This window comes from Podarcis liolepis (genome assembly GCF_965112155.1).
Source record: "Podarcis liolepis genome assembly, chromosome: 3".
NCBI lineage: Eukaryota > Metazoa > Chordata > Lepidosauria > Squamata > Lacertidae > Podarcis > Podarcis liolepis.
In genome coordinates, this window is record NC_139557.1 from 14,435,206 (window position 1) to 14,457,547 (window position 22,342).

Here is a 22,342-nt window from a genome sequence, read left to right on the forward strand (position 1 = left end):
TCTTGTGACAAAACCCTCGGATACTTGTGGTACATACCAGCATTTTTCTTCAAAGCATTAGTCGGTGTACATTAAAATGAAAACAGAAGTTACGCCAGAATCATGGAAGGTTGTAGGCATAGAGAAAGGCTGGACTGGAAGGGGGGGTGAGAAGAGAGGGAGAGAAGATTTGTCTTTGAGCAGTCGAACGATAATTTGAAATATCTGCAGGCTTTTCAAGTGAAAGGGGCTTACTTGTCAAGCATGACCTGGGTTGTGGCATTTTTGATGGATAAGTCAAAGGCCTCCTAGCTAAAATGTATTAAATTTTACCAGATTTTTTTTAAATTAAAAAACAACAACTTATAGTTAGAAAACCTTATTTTACAATATTATTTCTATTTGCTCTGGGTTACTACAGCTATAAGTGACTTGGAATGTCCAAAAGACATTAATTGCCTGGTTTTGCAGACCTGCTCCCATTTAAAAGAATATTTAATTTTAATACAAATTGCATTGTTGGAATATTCTGTCCAAAGGGTAAGTGCATTGGCATTGTTTTTAGAAACAACATTAAGGAGTAATTACCACTTATGTAGGGCAGCTCTGAAGCTGTCATTGAAAATACCATAAATTCTTGGATCATTTCTCCAAGAAAAAGGTTGAAAGTAGCCAGTGATGGCTGCTGGGCTTTCATTTTTCTGTGACTGGTAAATGAAACGCATGCAGCCTCACCAAACTACATGACTAATGACAACCTCTAGTGGCTTCTGCAATCAAAGATTAATTTGCTTTATCAAGTTTAAAGAATAGTAGGTGATAAATCATGTCAGAAACACATAATCAGTGGCAGGCTGATGTTCTTTTGCACAGTGGAGGGCAGGTGCAATGGAGAATTTGTATCCACAGACATTAAATGCTGTTCCCGCACTCTTGTGCTAAGTCCTAATTTTTATTGCGTCGATTTTTGAGCCGAACAACATCCTTTGTCAATTCAACTAATTTTTTTTAAAGGAATTGGCTTGCCCTTTAAAAATGAAGTGCATTTTGAGGGACACATGCTTTCACTTATTTAAAATAATTGTTGGGTATATATTTATAGCATCTCTTTTAAATAGCTGAATGTGCGACTCGGAATAAGGATCTAAGGGTGATTGTGTACCTGTGTTTTCCCCCTTTTAATTATTTAAAGAAGCCAGGTATTTGACAAATTCAACCCAATATGATACATCATAAAAAATTTGTGAATGTGTTGTGCATTCATATAAACATTTGCTTGAATGTAAAGCATGTACACTGGGATATATTTGAGCTTTGCAAGATCAGTCCACTATGGATTGTGTGGCTAAAATCCAGCGATTCAGCATAACCATTCCACAAGTATTCAGTGGAGATAGTAAGCAACAGTTCAAAAAAAGTAAAACCATTGTGTTTTTAATTGCATTAATTTTTGAAGGGTCTAGGTATAACTAGGTATCATTCTATGCACATTTACCTAGGAATAAACCTTAATGAATGCAGTGGGATTGTTTTAAATGCTTATGCATATACGTTCATGTTATACAACAATATAACTGAAAACCAGCTATACAGTCCTCGTATTTTAAGGACACAGGTAAGGCAAACATAGAGGTGATAATGCTAGTTGTTTCTGAGAATGTGTCAAGTGCTGACATAAGCTATCCAGGACTCATCATTCATTGTTGACTACCGTTTGTTGTTTAATGTCTTGTGGTGATAGGCGGTCAAGACAATTTTGATAGTGACGCATTGAGAATCAGTATATACAATGGTTGCTCTTTCAGTAACTATTTGAATTGGAAGAATTCCCCAACACCACCCCACTTGATAATTATCTTCTTTTTTAAAACTTGAAATGTAAATACAGTGATGTTTTCCCCCTCTAGCTTACCTCTTCTGGGAATGGTCATTCTGCCCCATTAGTGTCTGAAAATGATGTGGAAGCAGTAGCATATTATATGTGGAGAGAATGAAAGCAATACTCTGTATTAATTTTTTTCTTTTGAGCTGATGTAATGCTAGATAGCAACCTTTCTGAGTCAAAACACTTCCCTTAAATATGAGGTTTTTTAAAGATCAGAGCTGAATAATTTATTGGCGTTTTTGTACAGTGTATTTGTCATTGCCTATTTGTAGAAGTGAAGGCATCTCTGTATTTGCTTTTTACAGACACGGCTACATTTTCCTGCAGTCTGATCCTATTAAACTGAAATGTCTGCTTGCCATAGACTTACCATATAATTAAAGATACTGATCTTCTGTGTGGCATTAAATGTATACCATCTATGCAACACTATTTGAAATAGAGAAAACATTCCTTATTCTTCTTGAATAAAGCTATGATTGTTATCTTTTAAATCCATGAATTCTGATCCATGAATTCAGTACACTCCAGATTTTCCTTCTCCACATTTTTCTGAAGAACTTAAGATGTAACTTAAATTTATGCTATATAGAACTTTTGTTTTATAATTATTTAGCATGGACGGTATCCAACATTGCTGGTCCACTCATGCAACATACTTCCACATGCCCAACAGATCTGCCTCTTGATTTTATTTCCTCTCCGGCCCCCTGCATGCCCTCAAAATCTACTCCAGGGTGTCGGAAACCCTCTGGAGCATATGGAGTGAGGAGTTGAATGCAACCCAATGCCTTAATTGATAATTAATAAACCAAAGACTCTGACTCATTACAGCACACAGCAACAAATTTAAATGCAGTATATAAAATTAAAATATAATTACAAAAACATGAAATAATTCTAATTCTAAAATGAACTCAAAGACCCCAGCCACTGGTCACCAAGGGAACCATGATTTCACTCCAGAATGCTTCTGTAACATTTAAAAACCTCAATACCAGGTGGGCAGGACCAATCTTGTAAGACTTTCCCATGCAGTTGTTGGAGGAAAGGATATAGTTTTGGTGTCTTAAATGCTGCAGCACAAAAAAATGAAACCATAGGAAAGTGACTCCCATGTACAAAGAGCATCTGAAAGCCAGTCTGAACTTAATATTTGTATTTCTTCCATAAAATAGTTAGGCTTGGTTTTAATCTTCCATGAGTGTATTTATTTACTTAAGGTAAAGAGCATTTTAAATATGCATCTTGTTGTTGTTGTTGTTTAGTCGTTTAGTCGTGTCCGACTCTTCGTGACCCCATGGGCCAGAGCACGCCAGGCACTTCTGTCTTCCACTGTCTCCCGCAGTTTGGTCAGACTCATGTTTGTAGCTTCAAGAACACTGTCCAACCATCTCGTCCTCTGTCGTCCCCTTCTCCTTGTGCCCTCCATCTTTCCCAACATCAGGGTCTTTTCCAGGGAGTCTTCTCTTCTCATGAGGTGGCCAAAGTATTGGAGCCTCAGCTTCACTATCTGTCCTTCCAGTGAGCACTCAGGGCTAATTTCCTTCAGAATCGATAGGTTTGATCTTCAGGCAGTCCATGGGACTCTCAAGAGTCTCCTCCAGCACCATAATTCAAAAGCATCAATTCTTTGGCGATCAGCCTTCTTTATGGTCCAGCTGTCACTTCCATACATCACTACTGGGAAAACCATGGCTTTAACTATACGGACCTTTGTTGGCAAGGTCATGTCTCTGCTTTTTAAGATGCTGTCTAGGTTTGCCATCGCCTTTCTCCCAAGGAGCAGGCGTCTTTTAATTTCGTGACTGCTGTCACCATCTGCAGTGATCATGGAGCCCAAGAAAGTAAAATCTTTCACTGCCTCCATTTCATGCATCTACCAAATATTAAGTAAAAAATAGTGAAATACATGAGTGTAAAAAGTAGAAGCTGTTTTCTTAACTGCTGTCTAGTTCTGTGGACTTTTGCGGAGCCAAGGTGTCCATGCCAGAAGTCTGAGTTAAACAGAGGTAAAAACAAGACCTTGGTCTTCTCCAAAGAGTCCTGCTAAAACATCTACAAGGGAAGCTGTCTCTGTGGGACACTAGAGACAAACATTCTTAAGTTGAACATTGTGGAAGACGCTACCTCTACCTCCCCAGAGGAGTTGGCTGGCCGAATTATTTGGTTAAATGGCCCTTGTCTTATTTTGTAGCCTTTGACTTCGTTGAGGCTGGAGGGGCAGAGGTACTGTAGAGAACTCATCCTCTTGAGTCTAAATATGATGGGAGGGTAGTGCTGGTGGGCAAAAATGCTTCTGACTACCAGTTCCTGGAAGCCATAGGAAGGGAGAATTCTCTTGTGCTTAGGTCCTGCTTGTGAGTGTCCCATAGTCATTTGGTTGGCCACTTGGAGAATAGGATGCTGTACTAGATGGGCCATTGGTCTGGTACAGCAGGCTGTTCTTATGTTCATATATCCTCCAGCTGGGAGGGACCTGAATGAGTTTTTGGTGATTCTTCTCTCCCACCCAGGAAATAGCCCGGACCTCTTCCTTATCTGGGTCTCCAGCCATGTACTATAAGGTCCCCAGGCCATGGGTTATAACAGCTCTGGCTCTGCAGATTTATTATTGTGGGGGGGGGGAGCATTAGCTTATTTTGCTGCTGCATCACACTGTTGACCTATGTCAACTGGAGAGCCAGTGTGGTGTAGTGGTTAAGAGCGGTAGTCACGTAATCTGGGAAACCGGGTTCGCATTCCTGCTCCTCCACATGCAGCTGCTGGGTGACCTTGGGCCAGTCACACTTCTGTGAAGTCTCTCAGCCCCACTCACCTCACAGAGTGTTTGTTGTGGGGGAGGAAGGGAAAGGAGAATGTTAGCCGCTTTGAGACTCCTGAAGGGGAGTGAAAGGCGGGATATCAAATCCAAACTCTTCTTCTTCTTCTCTTCTATGTTAAGTTTGTGGTCTACTAAGACCCCTAGATCCTTTTGTGCTAAAAGAAATGCACTGGCAAGGTCTAAAGTTCTATTGTAGAGATCAAAACAACTTGGGAACAAGTTACTGAAGACAGCGCTTTCCCAGACATAAAAAAGGTAAAGGGACCCCTGACCATTAGGTCCAGTCGTAACCGACTCTGGGGTTGCGGCACTCATCTCGCTTTATTGGTCGAGGGAGCCGGCGTACAACTTCTGGGTCATGTGGCCAGCATGACTAAGCCGCTTCTGGTGAACCAGAGCTGCACACGGAAACGCCGTTTACCTTCCCTCAGGAGCGGTACCTATTTATCTACTTGCACTTTGACGTGCTTTCAAACTGCTAGGTTGGCAGGAGCAGGGACCGAGCAACGGGAGCTCACCCCGTCGTGGGGATTCGAACCGCCGACCTTCTGATCGGCAAGTCCTAGGCTCTGTGGTTTAACCCACAGCACCACCTGCGTCCCATTTCCCAGACATAGGCATGCCTGATTACCAAGAAACCTGTTATCCCATGTTGCAAACTGCAAACTCCATCTTGTGGTGACACAGACATGTCTACAGTTTAGCAGGCAGCTGTGATGGTGTGCTTCTGTCACTTACTTAAAACATTTTTTTGGATGCCAGATTTTCTTGCCCCTAGTCCTGTAATTCTGATGTTTTACTGTTTCATTGTTATCTTTTATTAGAACTATTATTATTTTAATAGTTGTAAGCTTAATTTGGATTTATTTTTAAAAGGAAAGTGGTATAGAAATGATTTAAAATAAATAGATCAGGTATTCTGTTAAACCAGGCAAGGGATGGAATCAGCCGCAGGAGGAGAGTATTCAGACTCATTGCTTGTTCCCAAAATGTCCAAACCATCATATGAGGACATGAACAAAGACCAAAGAAAAATCACAAGGGAGGGGGTGAATATGTCCGAAGATGCAAAGGCATCTTCATCCCTAACCATGCAGTAATCCTAAATTATAATTGCTGTTTGCCAGAGCAGCAATCACCTGTGTTAATTAACTGGGAGGTCGCTCCAAGGTCTTAAACTATTAAGATGAATGGGTTGAAGATCTACATTAGCCTGCTTCATGGGGCTTCCCTTTGGCATCTTGCAGAGAGAGGTACAAAAAAGTAAATGCTACTATTTCCATCAAGTACAGTGGTACCTCAGGTTAAGTACTTAATTCATTCCAGAGGTCCGTACTTAACCTGAAACTGTTCTTAACCTGAAGCACCACTTTAGCTAATGGGGCCTCCTGCTGCTGCCGCGCCCCCGGAGCACGATTTCTGTTCTCATCCCGAAGCAAAGTTCTTAACCTGAAGCGCTATTTCTGGGTTAGCGGAGTCTGTAGCCTGAAGCGTATGTAACCTGAAGCGTATGTAACCCGAGGTACCACTGTATGAGGGAGCTTGAGCCTCTTAACAGCTAAGATCTTTCAAGATCACTGAAGTCTAGGTAGTCCATGAATGCCAGACTTAACTGCAGATGTTCCCAGCAGTGACAACATTCTCCCCTTCGTTTGTGGTTCCTCACCCCCCCCCCCCGGTTGATCACAGTTACGGAAAAGGAAGAGGCTGATGGTCTCTAGGGAGTAATATAGAACCAAATTGTCTTGCAATAGTCTTCGATTCTGAATAATCCCTTTTTCCTATCTGCATTGAACAGCCCATGCCTCCTATGAACTGTTGAGCATGTTAATTTCCTTGTAGATAGCCCATTCCCCTTGACCAGGCTGCATTTGTACATGCTTCAGCTATGCTCGCTGCTTTGAAGATCAAACAATTGGCCCCAGTACTGCAAGAAACGTGGTGGTGGTCCCAATAGAACACAGTAATATGGGGGGCATCCATTCAAAAACAAGGAACAGGATTAGAATGCTACAAATGCAAGCCTCACTTTTGGAGGAGTAAAAATAAAAAAATTCCTTCCAGTAGCACCTTAAAGACCAACTAAGTTAGTTCTTGGTATGAGCTTTCGTGTGCATGCACACTTCTTCAGATACACATTTTGGAGGAGTAGTTATTAACATGGTCCAATCAAGAGTAAACAGTGATTATTTATGTAAACTCTAAGCAGGCCAGTTGGTCCTTCAGGTCTCTGCTTAGGATCTCATACCTTGTGTAAAGGCACATTACTTGCTCTGTTTATTGGAATTTCTACCATAATCCCAAACTGTGTAAATATACAACTGTGTTCACATAGCTTATAAAGAACAGTGTTACAGACTGCTTCACTAGAAGTTAAGAGCCAATCAGTAGTAAGGAAAAGTTATATCTGAAGAACACAGCATATCAGGAAAATCCTATATTTAACCAAAGCATGTGAAATATATAGTGTAATTATAAGGCTCTGGAGAGCCCATAGTGTTCCAGCATGGTGCAATGTTATCAAAGTGTACCTTCACGATATTAATGGTATTTACTGTGACTGTACGATTAAATAAGATGGCCTTGGTTATGCTTCATTATTTGCTTTTTAACCTAAAAGAGCTTTCTTGTGGAATTATTAAATGTACCTAATGAACAATCAGTGCAGCTTCCCCCTTGCACATCCCGAAAATGTGTATATTGTTGAAAATCCTTTGTGGTTAGGAGATTTAACCATAACTCACATTTTCTTATGGAAAGTGTAGCTGAAAATTAATGTTCCTTTTTTGTCCAAGTTCAAATCTTATTACTTCACTGAAATTAAAACCTAAGTTTTAATACTGTTCAAGTCGAACAGTAAGGTGTTGAGGGACACCTTATTTTTGTAAGCCTGGCATATCTCGACCAGCTAATTATTTTAACTGTGTGCCAAATTTTGTGTTGATTACATAATAAGAATGGCAAGAATTGAAGTGTTGGTGGATAGGTGGCACATTCTCTATGTGTATTTACTCTTAGATATAACCTCAGATTTGCCTTCAGCTACTAGATAAAAGGTCAGATTTTCCTAAAGTGGTTAATAAGACATAAATATAGACATTTCACATGATGTACCATGTAAATGTAAACCTTTGTAGTTACAAGTTTTTGTAGCTGGAGAATTGTTTTAAAAGGCATGTAATTTATTAGCTATCGGTAGCTTCTTTATTGCCTTGCCGCACTGCAGTAATAAATAAAAGAAAGTGAACTGATTTTACAAATGGCACACAAGGTGCACATTTTGTGAAAAAAGTCTTTTTTTTAAGAATTGGCATTAAATCCTTTTTTTGTGATGACAAAGAGGCTAAGAGTGCAAACTGTATTTTCTGTTTATCGAAAACAGAGTCTTTTTTTCTCGAGGGCATTTTTTCCTATGATCATCAAGGGATTTCAAAAGCAATAAAGTGTGGAATCGTTGTTCGACTTGAACAGTATTAAAACTTAGGTTTTAATTTCAGTGAAGTAATAAGATTTGAACCTGTCTCACGTTACAGCACTGTAAGGCATTTAGCAATTGTATTTTAAAGGAGGTTTTTAAAATGCATCTCACTTGTAAGCTAACAGTCTGTCTAATAATTAATAGTTTCTCCTTGGTACGAACTGTGTTTTTTCATATGGGCTGTCTTGGTTTCGTTAATAACAGATTATAATAATTATAGGGTTGTTCATTCTTAATTAGCTTAAGCCCACAGCCACTTTTTGTTCCTCTCTCCAATTGCTGTTGTGATTATACATCTAACTTAAATTTTGTTCCCTAATTCTCCTCATGAAAGCCTAAATACATTTTATGTCTAGAATTAATAATGGATCTTCTCCGAACATGACTTGCAAATACTGCAACATTCAGTTTTCAGCAAAATAAAATTATATAAAACACACTCTTGTCTTACTTGTTGCAAGTATAGCACACTTAGGTAGTTCCAACTCTACTTACCCAAGAGTAAGACCCATTGAATTAAATAGGAGTTACTTCTGTGTAGACATAATTGAGATTGTGCTGTTACATCTGCATTATGTGAAAGCTACGTAAAGATCTAAAATGTAACTACCTGTACAATAATTTTTCTAACGAGATCTGAATATACTTAGATAATTAGTACCTTTTATTATTCTAATGGGACATGTTCAAAATGGCTGGCAATATTTAACGTTGGAGAGGTGAGCTAAGATCTTTCAGGATGATATGAAATACTAACAGCCTCGATTAGCTGTAAGGTTTCTTTTCCTTATTTTAGTAGATGGTCTAGACTGTAAATATTAGAGGATCTAAAATAAATCAACATATTATCCTAAGGATACAAAATGTAAGCGCTGTTTGTGGTTGGGAACCTTTGACAGATAGTTTGGATGAAGCAGATGATTGCCCGCCTTTCCTATCTGGCCTCCATTACTATGCCTGGAGGCAGTTTAGTGTTATAGTTGTATACTGATGTCAGGATTACTACTGAGTGGCTAGCAATGACAGATGTCTATAATTACAGGCAATGCTTCCAGTAGTTCAAAAGAGCCAGCCTATGTTGAACAATTATCTTATTTCTGGCCTGCCAAAGAGTAGTGTTCAAATTGCTAGTATTAGCTATGGTGTATCCTTCCCCCTTCCCCCAAGGCTCTGATATAAATGTGCAAAAAGCATCCTGATATATGACTTAAAACACACAGAGGTCCTGATCCAGGAAACGTTGCATGCAGGCAGTAGGCTTCATACATACTTTTGCGCTTGAAGATATCCTGTCAACTCAGAGGAGGAAGAGACTGTCTGAAAACACACGGTGCACGTTACAAGTCATCAACTCTGCTACTGTTTATTTGGTGGTGCATGCAGGATATAGAAACAAACTCCCCATGTGCACCCCGATTCCCCTCCCACACACTCTGTACAATTTTACACGTAAATGACAGTGTCCCAGATGTTCAGCCCATGCACACAAACCCGTTTCTGAGGATTCCTCAACCTTGCTGGATTGAAATGATTATCTACTTTAAATAATGGCCCTTCTATGCTTCTCATACATAGGAGAAAGACCCTTGCAAGATGGATTCTCTAAAAATACCATTGGCTAAAAATAACATTAGCCACCTTGTCGCAACTTTAAGGACTACTTCACACATTGCTTTTTATGATGTGGCAACTAACGTTCATGTTGAGGGGGAACCAATAGGAAGAAATTATCTTTAAATAGGGGAAGTGTCAACGCAAGGCGTCTCAGAATAGGAAAAAGAAAGAATATAACACATTATCATAAGACTGTCACAAAAGGCTATAAATAGATGGTATTTGTTGGTTGGTATTATGGATATCTTGATGACATGTCATATATTTCTAGAGCATAGCTTGGAGGTGAAACATGCTTTGTAAGCAGACGATCCTCGGTGTCTCTTTGGCTGGGAAAGATTCTTATCTGTAAACTTGGAGAGTTGTGTCAACACTGAGCTAGACGAAAAGGCCATGGTCTGCCTGGGCAAGTTAGCTTCCTAATTTTCCTATGTGACACCAGTCTGTGCGGTCTGATAAGATGTGGCCTTCCTTTTGCGCTGCTTTTATGCCATAGTGCAACCTAAGGCCAGTGGGCCACAAGCGGCCCATGGGGGTCGTTTAACCAGCCCATGGACCCCCCACCGCCTGCTCGGGAGCCCCTGCCGCCCGCTCGGTCGGCTCCCATGCGCCGCGCTAAACCGGAGCAGAGCAGTGACCACCTTCTGTGACGTGGGCCAGCTTCCCATTGGCTTCAGGAAGCTCCTGCAGCCAATGGGAAGCTGCGCACGCCTCCTCTGCGCTGGAAGGAGCACCGGAAATAACCTTTGTGCATGTGCACACACACACACTCCGGCCCACCACGGTGTCAGCGGTACCGTGAACCGGCCCAAGCCACAAAAACCTTGCCGACCCCTGCCATAGTGGCATAGTCTACTGAAGGCCTACCTCTTCTCAACAGTGGTGGGGTGGAAAAGATGGAGGTGCTTTCTCAAGCTCCAGGAATTATGAGAGTTATGTCTGAAGAATTTGGGGGAAGGCCATCCCACTTCTCCAGTTCCTGATGTTAAGTAGCTTCAGGGATCAGCCCCTTTCCCATGGCGATGCAAGACTCCTCCATCCTTTGACCATGCTGAACTTTGGTGTGCAGAAATTTCTCACTGCCTGTATATGACTGCTTAAAGATATGTCAGATTTGGCTGGGAGGGGATTGCTGGAGATGGGAGAGTATCTCCTTTCCCCAGATGCTTCTCTTACTGCCAGAATTCCAGCTGTGCCATATTTGGGTACAGAATCTGTTCAGAATTCTTTTAATTGGCAAGGATGGGGGGCATCTGAATGAAATGACAATGTATTTGCTAGCTACTTCACACACAGGGATAAAATTCCAAACAGAGAGTTGAACAGGAATCAACAGCTATATTTTCTTGCACAGTCAAAATAAACTTCCATTATATTTTCCAAAGGGCTTTGTCTTTTGTACTCAAGACACTGCTCTAAAATATATCTGTTTAGAATGAGCATACTCACATTTTACATTTTGGAAATTTTAACTTTATTTTCTTCATGGTGTCTTTATCCCACTCTTCTTCCAAAATTCTCAGGACAGTTAAGCCCGCCCCCTTTAATTCTCAAAACAACTCTGTGAAATTGATTCAGCTGAGAGCTGTGTGACTGCCCCAGAGACGCCGAATGAGTTTCGCTGCTGAATGGGGACTGAAATGTGGGCTCCCCAGCCTTTGTCTAGCACAGGAACCACTGCACAACACTGGCTCTCTGCATGGAAAGGAGTAATTTAATGCTTTCCCTGCTACCTGTTTCTATGTATTTTTTTCAAGAATAAGTGGTGATGTGAACATTCTCAAATGACAAAAGGTGTGAGTGTTTTGCGTTCCGATAACTTGTGCCTGAATACCAAATGTCAAAGTCAGAAGCAGCCCTAAGAATAATGTGAATCAAACGAAAAGGATGACGTTAGTTATGATAATTAAAGGCAATATGAACTTAAGAAATGCAGGAGAAATTATAAAAATGGGAGATCATCAGAGGTGCTGATGGAAGTCCAAAAGATTGTATAAGAGGTGAAATTTTGTGGAATGTATGACAATATGTTTTAAAATGAATAAAAATTATTATTAAAAAAAAGAAGAAGAATGTGAATCAGGGAAAGGGTGCGTAGCTCAGTTTGCATCCAGAAGTTCCCAGGTTCAAACATTAGCAATCTACAGGCAGGGCTTGCAAAGACTCCCGTTGGAAACCCTGGAGACCAGCCTTCTCCAAAACTGCTATCTTCTAGAGGCGGTTAGACTCCAGCTCCCGTCAATCCCAGCCAGCATGGTCATTGTTCGGGGATGATGGGCTTGGAGACCAACAACTTTTGGAGGACACCAGTTGGGGGAAGGCTGGTGTAGACAATAGCGACTTAGATGGACCAATTGTTCAGCTTGGTATAAGGCAACGTCCTTCCTATTGGTGCAATTCAACACTGCACTCTTCGTGGTTCCATCTCCACAATCATTGTGGTTTGCTACATAGAACAATCTGTCCTCCATGCACTGTTATAGGGGTTCTTGTGACACCACCACCCCCGAGCCAATTTTAGGGGGTGGTGAATGCCCCATTGCACCAGCAGAAGCCTTTGTGCAGGGCTTCTGCTGATGGGCTTGTTAAGTGAATCCTGCCCTATATGTTTTCCCCAAACTCCTATGCAGTGGCCAACTCATTGTGTCTATTATCTCAGCTCAGCTAGTAAATGTTCAACTGTCCTAAGTTATCTGATGACAAAATGCTTTAATGTTGCATCTGTATTATTGCTGGTTTCCTGCAGCAAAGCCTGAATAAAGTTCAAGAAGTTGTAAGAGCTAAAACATTTATGCTGTGCCTCTTGGTAATAACTTTACTGTAATTTTGTGAAGATCTGCTACCCAAAATCTTAATTCATTATTGCAACCCATATGAAACACAGAGAATCAACATTTTCTTTTCTTAGTTGCACAGTGTGAAGGATTCATTGTTCTAGTTTAATTTGTTTCATGCGGTGCTTCTGAGCACATTCCATACAGAGCTGTTATTGAATTTCTCTGACTGTCATTATATATCCATACAACCTTTAGAAACCCTCATTCTCAGTTTCCCAGTTTTATAATATGCTTCACATTTTAAGGATTGACGTAATTAGCTTCTTCTTCTTAGCTAAACATGTCCGGGGCCGAAGGATTGTATGAACAATATAGTATGAAGCTTTCATTTATTTAATGATGATACCATCTTTTCTCAGCGTAAGATTAAATTCAAATATACCGCTTTCTGCAATTTTGTCTCTGAAGTTGGATATTTGTCTCATTGCCTCCTGTATTCTTTGCAGCACAGCACAACATACGCACCCCACCGCCCTAAATAACTGCAAACCCTTTTGGATTGCAGAAGAAATAAGAATAGGCTATTCTCGTTTCTGTAATGTTACCTTGTGGTATTTTAAGTATTGAATTGATTTGGGAATAATTTGATTGGACACTGCTTCACCTTCTGATCACATTATGTCCTCCTGTAAGAAGACAAACATTAGCTAATGGGAATATATTTGAATGGAGCTCATTGCTGAATCCTTCCTTGCTTTCAACTGAAGCTAATTTTTTACTTAGGGTATAAGCACTGAATATGAGGGGCGGCTTTTGTAATTTAGCTCCAACTGAGAATATTGTAGCCCCACACTGCTGTGTTTGTTGCACACATTTTGTATTATTTGTGAGACGCAAAATTCACCTGGAAGCGCCCTATCAACTCTTCCCAGAGGCATAGAGTTATAAGAGTTTCCCATAGTGTTATAGACACCATGTTTGATCAATCTGGGCAACATAAGACCGAGTAGAGGCTATAGCTCTGTGTTACATGGAGTTATCACTCCTACTGGCCTTTCCCGCCTTTTCTACCTGACCTCCGCATATTGGCAGATCCAACTTCACAGGGGACTGTATGATCAATAACCCACCCACCCCCTCAGCAGCATATGGGTAGATTCCATGCATTGGGGCAATAAATTGCATCTAAACCTGCAACCAGGATTTGGATTATAGAGAGGGACAAGCTTGTTGAGTCCATCTCAGTCACATCCCCAGCAGAGAAGTGGGACGCGGTGCCTGATCTCAAGCTGAGACTGGCACGAACCTGCAAGAACTGTCTGCAGAGGGGTTGCATCTTGAATGTTACAAGTGGGACCTGCCGCAAATTGCTGCAGCTTCCTCACCACCCTAGCAGAAGACTAGCAGGGAACCAACAAGCCAATCAGGGCCCCCACCCACCCAGGAAGATGGAAGGCACTCAAGCAAAGTATTCGGCTTTCCCCACCCATTTTTATTTTCCAGCACAATCAATTTTCCAAGGCTGCCAAGCAGGCACATGCTCCATTCTGCTGTATTTGCCTTGTTAGGTTTTTTGTTTTTTTAAAAAAGAAAACAACCAAAACCACTCCGCAGCCTGCGTATGTTGTGTGTATTTATGATACTTTTCTATGCAAAATTGTACTAGACAAAATTGTACGAAGATCAGGATAAACACAAATAAATGACATAATTCCGTAGCTGCTTTAATTTAAGAGCTATTCTTTTCCACAATGTATGGTATAGCTATGTTACCCACACAGCTATTTAAAATGACCCTGTCACATGTGAAAACAAATTAGATTGTTGCTGTTAATGAGCTTTTCAATTTACTTATTCAGTGGTTCAGATAAGTAGATTTAAGAGGTAATGATCCTGTTTAGCACCAAAGCTTAGCTGTCAGATTCTAGTAGTTGAGGGACATCTCCAGGGATAAGTGTTGACATAGATCTTGATGGGATAATAGGAATCATAGTGGATGCATGATAAAAGGAGTAGCGAAAGCAGCAAGGAAACGGTGGATTAAAGGAGTGTTCTTTGTTAAATTTGACATCTCTCCCAGTGTTTCATTTGTTAAGCCATGATCTGAATGTTAATTGACAAGAGAACAAAATGCTACCACATAGCACACAGCTTCCTATCCTTCTCGTATATTTTTAATTTCGTTTTCATACAAATGATAAATATTCATACGCCTTGCCCAAAATGTTGAAACAAAATCTAAGTTTGTTAAAGAATCCTGAAATATCATTGCATCCAACGTCTAGGGCTTGTCCACACAGGAGTTTAATGAGGATGTAAATCCACTGTGTGTCATTCTTGTGAGTGGCATCCACACAACATCCTTTTCACCTATTGCCACATTCCCTGCTTCCCTGCTCTAGTTATCTCCCGCTTGGACTACTGCAATGCGCTCTACGTGGGGCTACCTTTGAAGGTGACCCGGAAAATACAACTAATCCAGAATGCGGCAGCTAGACTGGTGACTGGGGGCGGCTACCGAGACCACATAACACCGGTCTTGAAAGACCTACACTGGCTCCCAGTACGTTTTCGAGCACAATGCAAAGTGTTGGTGTTGACCTTTAAAGCCCTAAATGGCCTCCGCCCAGTATACCTGAAGGAGCGTCTCCACCCCCATTGTTCTGCCCAGACGCTGAGGTCCAGCGCCGAGGGCCTTCTGCCGGTTCCCTCATTGCGAGAAGCAAAGCTACAGGGAACCAGGCAGAGGGCCTTCTCAGTAGCGGTGCCCGCCCTGTGGAACGCCCTCCCATCAGATGTCAAAGAGATAAACAACTACCTGACATTCAGAAGACATCTTAAGGCAGCCCTGTTCAGGGAAGTTTTTGATGTGTGACATCTTAGTGTATTTTTGGTCTTTGTGGAAGCTGCCCAGAGTGGCTGGGGAAACCCAGCCAGATGAGCAGGGTACAAATAATAAATTATTATTATTATTATTATTATTATTATTATTATTATTATTATTATTATTATTCCATTTGCTCCTCACCTGAGCTCAACCTAGCCATTTCGCTTCCATCCGCCCAAAGGAAAGGACACAGCATGACTATTTCACAAGCGAAGGTGTGTTTGTGATGCATTTCTAAAATTTTTAAACTGCTGTTTTGCACGAAAATGCTGTGTTAAAAATAGAAACCAATCCACTAATAAAAATAATCTCGTATATCAAGTGTCCTTTGCATAGTAAAGTACGTAGAATTAATCCCTAATTTATAACTTTTACTATGTGCATGTGTTGTGTGACTACAACTATTAAATGTTTATTTACCAAAAAAAGAGTTGTGCTTCTGAAAGTGAAACATTAAATGTAATCCTAAGAAATACCTTAAAACCCAATGGCCCACCCATCCAGATTCCACAGAGAAATAACAAAAGTTCGGCAACCCTTCCTAATCCTGTCACCTACTAGGTAGATTTGTGCTTTCTCTGAATCTGATTGTTGCTGTTCTGTAATAGCTATAACCTGGTGATTATAACCATTACCTAATCACCCAGAAAAGCAAGGATTTTTATCACAGTAAATGTGATAAATATGAACATATATGTACGGTAGAATACCATCTTCTTTCTGCTGAGCGCTTGTTAAAACACTCTTTTCTATTCTAATATATAACTTTATGGCATGGGTAGGCAACCTAAGGCCCGGGGCCCAGATTTGGCCCAATTGCCTTCTAAATCCAGCCCACGGACGGTCCGGGAATCTGTGTTTTTACATGAGTTGAATGTGTTATTTTATTTAAATGCATCTCTGGGTTATTTGTGGGGCCTTCCTGGTGTTTTTACATGAGTAGAATGTGTTCTCTTATTTAAAATGCATCTCTGGGTTATTTTGGGGGCATAAGAATTCATTCCTTCCTTCCCCCCCCCAAAAAAAAATATAGTCTGGCCCTCCCACAACATCTGAGGGACAGTGGACCAGCCCCCTGCTAAAAAAGTTTGCTGACCCCTGCCTTATGAGATATTTTATGGGGGTCTCAAATTGCTTCCTCATACAAAGAATAAAATAGTAGCATTTATCCCCAATAATAATAAATAGGTAAAGGTACCCCTGCCCGTATGGGCCAGTCGTGTCTGACTCTAGGGTTGTGCGCTCATCTCACTTAAGAGGCCGGGAGCCAGCGCTGTCCTAAGACACTTCCGGGTCACGTGGCCAGCGTGACGAAGCTGCTCTGGCGAGCCAGCACCAGCGCAGCACACGGAAACGCCGTTTACCTTCCCGCTATAAAGCGGTACCTATTTATCTACTTGCACTTAAGGGTGCTTTCGAACTGCTAGGTGGGCAGGAGCTGGGACCAAAAGACGGGAGCTCACCCCGCCAAGGGGATTCGAACCGCCGACCATATGATCGGCAAGTCCTAAGCACTGAGGTTTTACCCACAGCGCCACCCGCGTCCCATATAATAATAAATACTTTAGGATAAATGCAAGAAACTAAAAATATTAGTCACCGTAGCTTTTTGACATATGGATGGATTCAGAATTTGAGAATATAGTTGGCAGTAGGTCTGTGAAGTGGATTCAGCCAAGGCCCAGCTCCTGGACTGAATCATTCTTATTTGAGGGAATCCAGGCATTGCCCGGGTTGGATTAAAATAGCCATGGATTGCTGTGAGTCTGGTGGTCCAGAGCAATTTGAAGCTGTCAGGGTTGGCCATCAAGCAAAAACAAGGTCAAGCAGGAAGAAGAAGCAGTGAAAAGGCCTAGGATAGGAGAAGGGAGCTTCCTGGGAGAAGGTGGGTGGCTTTGGGTTCTGGGGTTTGAGGTGGTTCTTTCATAGCAATTTTCTCACCTAACCCCTCCTTCCAGCATCATTTGTAGCTTGTTGTTGTTGTTTAGTTGTTTAGTCATGTCCGACTCATCGTGACCCCATGGACCACAGTACACCAGGCACTCCTGTCTTCCACTGCCTCCCGCAGTTTGGTCAAACTCATGTTCGTAGCTTCCAGAACACTGTCCAACCATCTCGTCCTCTGTCGTTCCCTTCTCCTTGTGCCCTCCATCTTTCCCAACATCAGGGTCTTTTCCAGGGAGTCTTCTCTTCTCATGAGGTGGCCAAAGTATTGGAGTCTCAGCTTCAGGATTTGTAGCTATCATCCATCTATTTCAGTCTGCTTAGTCATCACAAGTTGCTTGAGAGAAACCATCTTTCTTTCTTAACTATATAATGCAAGCAGACTTCCTCAACCTCGGCCCTCCAGATGTTTTGAGACTACAATTCCCAGCATCCTTGACCAACAGTCCTGCTAGCTAGGGATCATGGGAGTTGTAGACCAAAAGCATCTGGAGGGCCAAGGTTGAGGAAGCCTGGATTATAGAATAGGAGGAGGAAGAAGCAAGGAGAAATACAGTTTGCCCATATTTTCAGCCTCATAGTCACAACAGAACTGAATTTCAAAACCAACACCCAACTTGCTGGTTCACTGCTACCAAAGAAAGTGATCTCTGTTCAGAACAATACATTAAAAAAAAATCATAGTACAGTAAGCTATTAAGATTTCACTGTTGAATTGTTTTTTTTCCAGGTTTATGCTCGAATGTCAGAAGTTTTGGGAATAACAGATGACAACCAAGTTCTAGAAACATTTATGGCAAAAATGTGAGTTTGAAATACCTTCTCTTCTGGTTTTTGTCCCGCCCCCCCCCCCAATGTAAACGTTAATGCAAATGCTGCTAATAATTAATGTCTTAATTTTAAAATTTTGAGATGTGACATATGAATGCAATTAATGTGGCTTTTTACTGTCGCCACCACCCTTTTCCTGTTATTATCAGTTAGCAACTGTCTCCTGTTGTTTTCATGTTTTGATTCAAATCTGAAGGCAGCCTAGCTCATTTTGTATTTCCCTTTTTTATGCTACATTATATAATACGTTGCATAATACACTGGGGAAAGTATTCAGCAAATCTTGACTCTCTAGATAGTCGTTTGAAACATTGGTCCAAATTCTTCTCTGGAGAGAATAATAAGTGAACCATGAGAAAGAAGGACAACCTTGTAACTGGGATGAAAAATCCAATTCTTGCCTTCATACCACCTGGAACTAAGTTATTTTTAAGCAGGCTGGTGGCTGATGGTTCAGAGTAGAGCTCAATTTGAGTTTGAAGGCAAGAACAAACAAAGTATGGATTGCTGCAAACTGGGATGAATACAGTTAGCTGGGAATAATTCCCGTTGAACAAAATTGTACATGTGTATGTCTGTTTAGAAGATACATTTGTAAAACTTTTCTTTTTTTAATTCTAGTGTTACAAATCTTAAATACTGGGGGCGATGTGAGCCTGTGATTTCAAGAACTCTTCAGTTTCTAAATGACCTTTCAGTTGGATATCCTTTTAACTGTATATCATGGGTCCTATCCACTGGGTAGTTTAGACGATGGTAGAATGTGCACCATTTTCATCTTTACTTTTTTACTTGTTGATACTCTTGGGAATAGTTGATACTGAAATAGTAATTAAGTATAGCCCTTTCTGTGCATAGTCCATTTTGAAAATGCCATCTTGCTTATTTTGCACATAATCTTCCTTTCAAATTAATCTAAAGGTTCTGGTTCCTGTCCAGTTTTATTGGTCAGTGAAGCTGGGATTTTGATATAAAACCAAAATAGGTTTATTGTCTCCTTCAACCCTGGTTCTGATGGCTTCTATGAAAGGGTAACAGCTATGGCAATTGGAATCAGGCAGTGATTGGTGAGATGGCCAGAATCATCTGTGCTTGCTTCAGAGCCTGACATTGAATGAATGTTCAGCAGCTCACTGGTCCTGTGAGTTAGACTTTTTGGAGAGCACATGGTCTTTTTCACTTTCTCCCATCATCAGCCCAGTGCCATCATCTGCTGTGCAACTCAAGGTCAGGGTCAACTGAGCATTCAGCTAATTGTTTAATGAGCTGGTTAACATGATCTGGTGTGAATGTATGTTTGGGTATTTTATGTTTGCCTGTGTGTGTGTGTGTGTGTGTGTGTGTGTGTAAAGGGAAGTGTCACTTGTATGTGACAAAGACGGAAGAGAAGAGGTTATTGTATTGCATTGCTAAAATGTTAAAAGGGTAAAAATGATTGTTTTTCCTCAATGATTTCTTTCTGTACCTTATTGTTCAATAAACTAAAGGTCAACAAGAAATTCTACTTTAAATAGCTTTGTTAAGATATGAAGATAATCAGTCTTTAAGTAATAAAAGGTAATGAACTTCTTTCATTGGTGCTTCTGTTCCTAGTCTACGCAGAGAACTTTAAACTTCAAGGAGTTGCCGCAAAGCAGTTGTGGTGCAAGAACACTCTGTGTTCATCTCAGTCACCACCTTTCTCCTTGTCCTTTGCCATTGAGAGGTGAGGATGACCCCAGATTGGAGGAGGAGGAGGAGCTGGTAGGCAATGGTAGGCAGGAGGGGGAAAGTAGTAGGGGTGAAGGTTGGGGGAAAAGATGGTGCAATGGGAAAAGCAATGGCGACAGTGACCCACCTTGGGTGGCACACTGTGTTGTGCTGGGCCCAGATCAATCTGACATCTTCAAAATAGTTGTGTAGATGTCTGTTTTGCTCTCCTTCCTATTCCCCACCCCCCAATTGAATCAGTGCGTTCCTCCAAGCTGCCTTTTCACCTTTGTTTTCTTCTCCATTTCTTTTATAGCAGAAATTGCTTGTTTCTTCCACTCTCTGAAACAAACAAGCTTTAACGAATGCTTACTCCTTTACAGTGGACCCTTGAGTTACGTTGGGACACGGGTGGCGCTGTGGGTTAAACCACAGAGCCTAGGACTTGCCGATCAGAAGGTCGGCGGTTCGAATCCCTGCGATGGGGTGAGCTCCTGTTGCTCGGTGCCTGCTCCTGCCAACCTAGCAGTTCGAAAGCACGTCAAAGTGCAAGTAGATAAATAGGTACCGCTCCGGCGGGAAGGTAAACGGCGTTTCCGTGCTCTGCTCTGGTTCGCCAGAAGCAGCTTAGTCATGCTGGCCACATGACCTGGAAGCTGTACACCGGCTCCCTTGGCCAATAAAGCGAGATGAGCGCTGCAACCCCAGAGTCGGTCCCGACTGGACCTAATGGTCAGGGGTCCCTTTACCTTTACTCGAGTTACGTACCGCTCTGGATACATAACTTTCAGGTTGCAAATGCGGCAAACCCGGAAGTGTATACTTCCGGTTTTCGCCGCGCATGCGCAGTAGGGTTCTGTAGTGCCGTGTGCGTGCGCAGAAGCAGCGCCTCGAGTTATGGACTTTTCAGGTTAAATATGGACCCCCAGAACGAATTTAATTTGTATCTGGAGGCTCCACTTTATATGCTGCTTTAAGATCTGCAAGTTAACCTTTCTTCCACAAGAAAATAGGCCTGTGAGTGCTCAGAGAAAGAACCTTGCCTGCCATACTAATCCATTATAGATGTCAAGTCCAAAAGTTTCTGTACTACTGAGCTTTTAATGGTTTTTCACCTATTTATATTCAGATTAGATTGCAGAATGGTCCTTGCTTCTGAAGTTATATCTTAGTATTTTGGTTCTGGTTTTCTTTTGATTAAGTGGTGATTCAGATTTGTTATTTTTTAAAACATATATGCTTGTTTCAGTTTTGTTCTTTCTATCACTTTTTTAAAGCTGCCTTTTAATTTATATTATAATTTAAAAGATACATAAAATGCATGATTTTTTTTAAAAGGAGAAATGAATTGCATTGCAACTGGGCTTCAGGTAAATATCAAAGCAGTTAAACATCTCCTGTGTTTAAGAATCCTTGGCTTTAGGATATAATTTTTTTCATCTCTTTATCTGATTCAGTGGCAGCATTGGACAATATAGCAGCATTGGACAATAAACTGTGGAGGCATCATAGCTCAGTGGGTAAAGCACATGCTTTTGATATAGAGGGTTTTAGGTTCAAACCTGGTTCCTTCTTTCAACCAGACTGGAAAGAACCTCTAAGGCAGTACTGGGCTAGGTGTCCAATGGCATGGCTTGGTATATGTTCCCCTTGTTGCTTATACAGTGGTACCTTGGTTTTCGAACGGCTTAGTTGTCGAACAAATGGCTCCCGAACGGTGCAAACTCAGAAGTAAGTGTTCCGGTAGGCGAACGTTTTTTGGAAACAGAACATCCGATATGGCTTCCGATTGAGTGTAGAAAGCTCTTGCAGCCAATCGGAAGCCACATCTTGGTTTTCAAATGGTTTCAGGAGTCGAACGTACTCCTGGAATGGATTAGGTTCAAGAACCAAGGTACCACTGTGTCTGTTATTAAAAAATCTCATAGAAATTGATGCACTTTTTCATTCCAAACCAGGGTCCAATAATACTCAGTGTTCTACTTCTCTCTTTCCTTGATATTATTATTCCCCAAATGAACTTTGTAAAACCCTCTTGCTTGGTAGGTAATTTTGCTATATCGATGAATGGGGGTACACGATGAAAAGTGCATATAAAATTGGCATTAACTTTGCTAGTTAACTTTTTTTTAATTGGCAACATTGAAATAAACAACGTTTTGAATAAATAAACTGCATTAAATGTAATTTGACTCAAACTTCTGTGATTTGTTTCTTTTTCCAGTTAAAATGAATGTAGCATGATAGAGCTAACCTAAATGCTGTTTCACTTTATTCTTATGTGTTAGTATTAGTTAAGTTTAAAATTGTGTTCTTTGGCAAATGAAAAAAGAATTCAGAAGTATTAAGACACCCACTTTTGTGCTGGAATTTAATATGCAACTTTTTATTGGAAAATAATCGTCCTTGTCTGGCAAAATCCACCATGCAATAT

The 22,342-nt window shown here is 41.1% G+C and overlaps 1 protein-coding gene across 5 annotated transcripts in view; it reads left to right on the forward strand.

The window, feature by feature from the left end:
- The window catches only part of RANBP17 (RAN binding protein 17), a 179,188-nt gene that overhangs the window by 86,306 nt on the left and 70,540 nt on the right, over positions 1-22,342 (forward strand). For all 5 annotated transcript variants that reach the window (XM_083493750.1, XM_083493747.1, XM_083493749.1 and 2 more), the window contains 2 exons: positions 18,119-18,192; positions 18,841-18,921. In XM_083493750.1, coding sequence (XP_083349876.1) covers positions 18,119-18,192; positions 18,841-18,921 — 155 coding nt within the window. The remainder of the gene's footprint in view (positions 1-18,118; positions 18,193-18,840; positions 18,922-22,342) is intronic.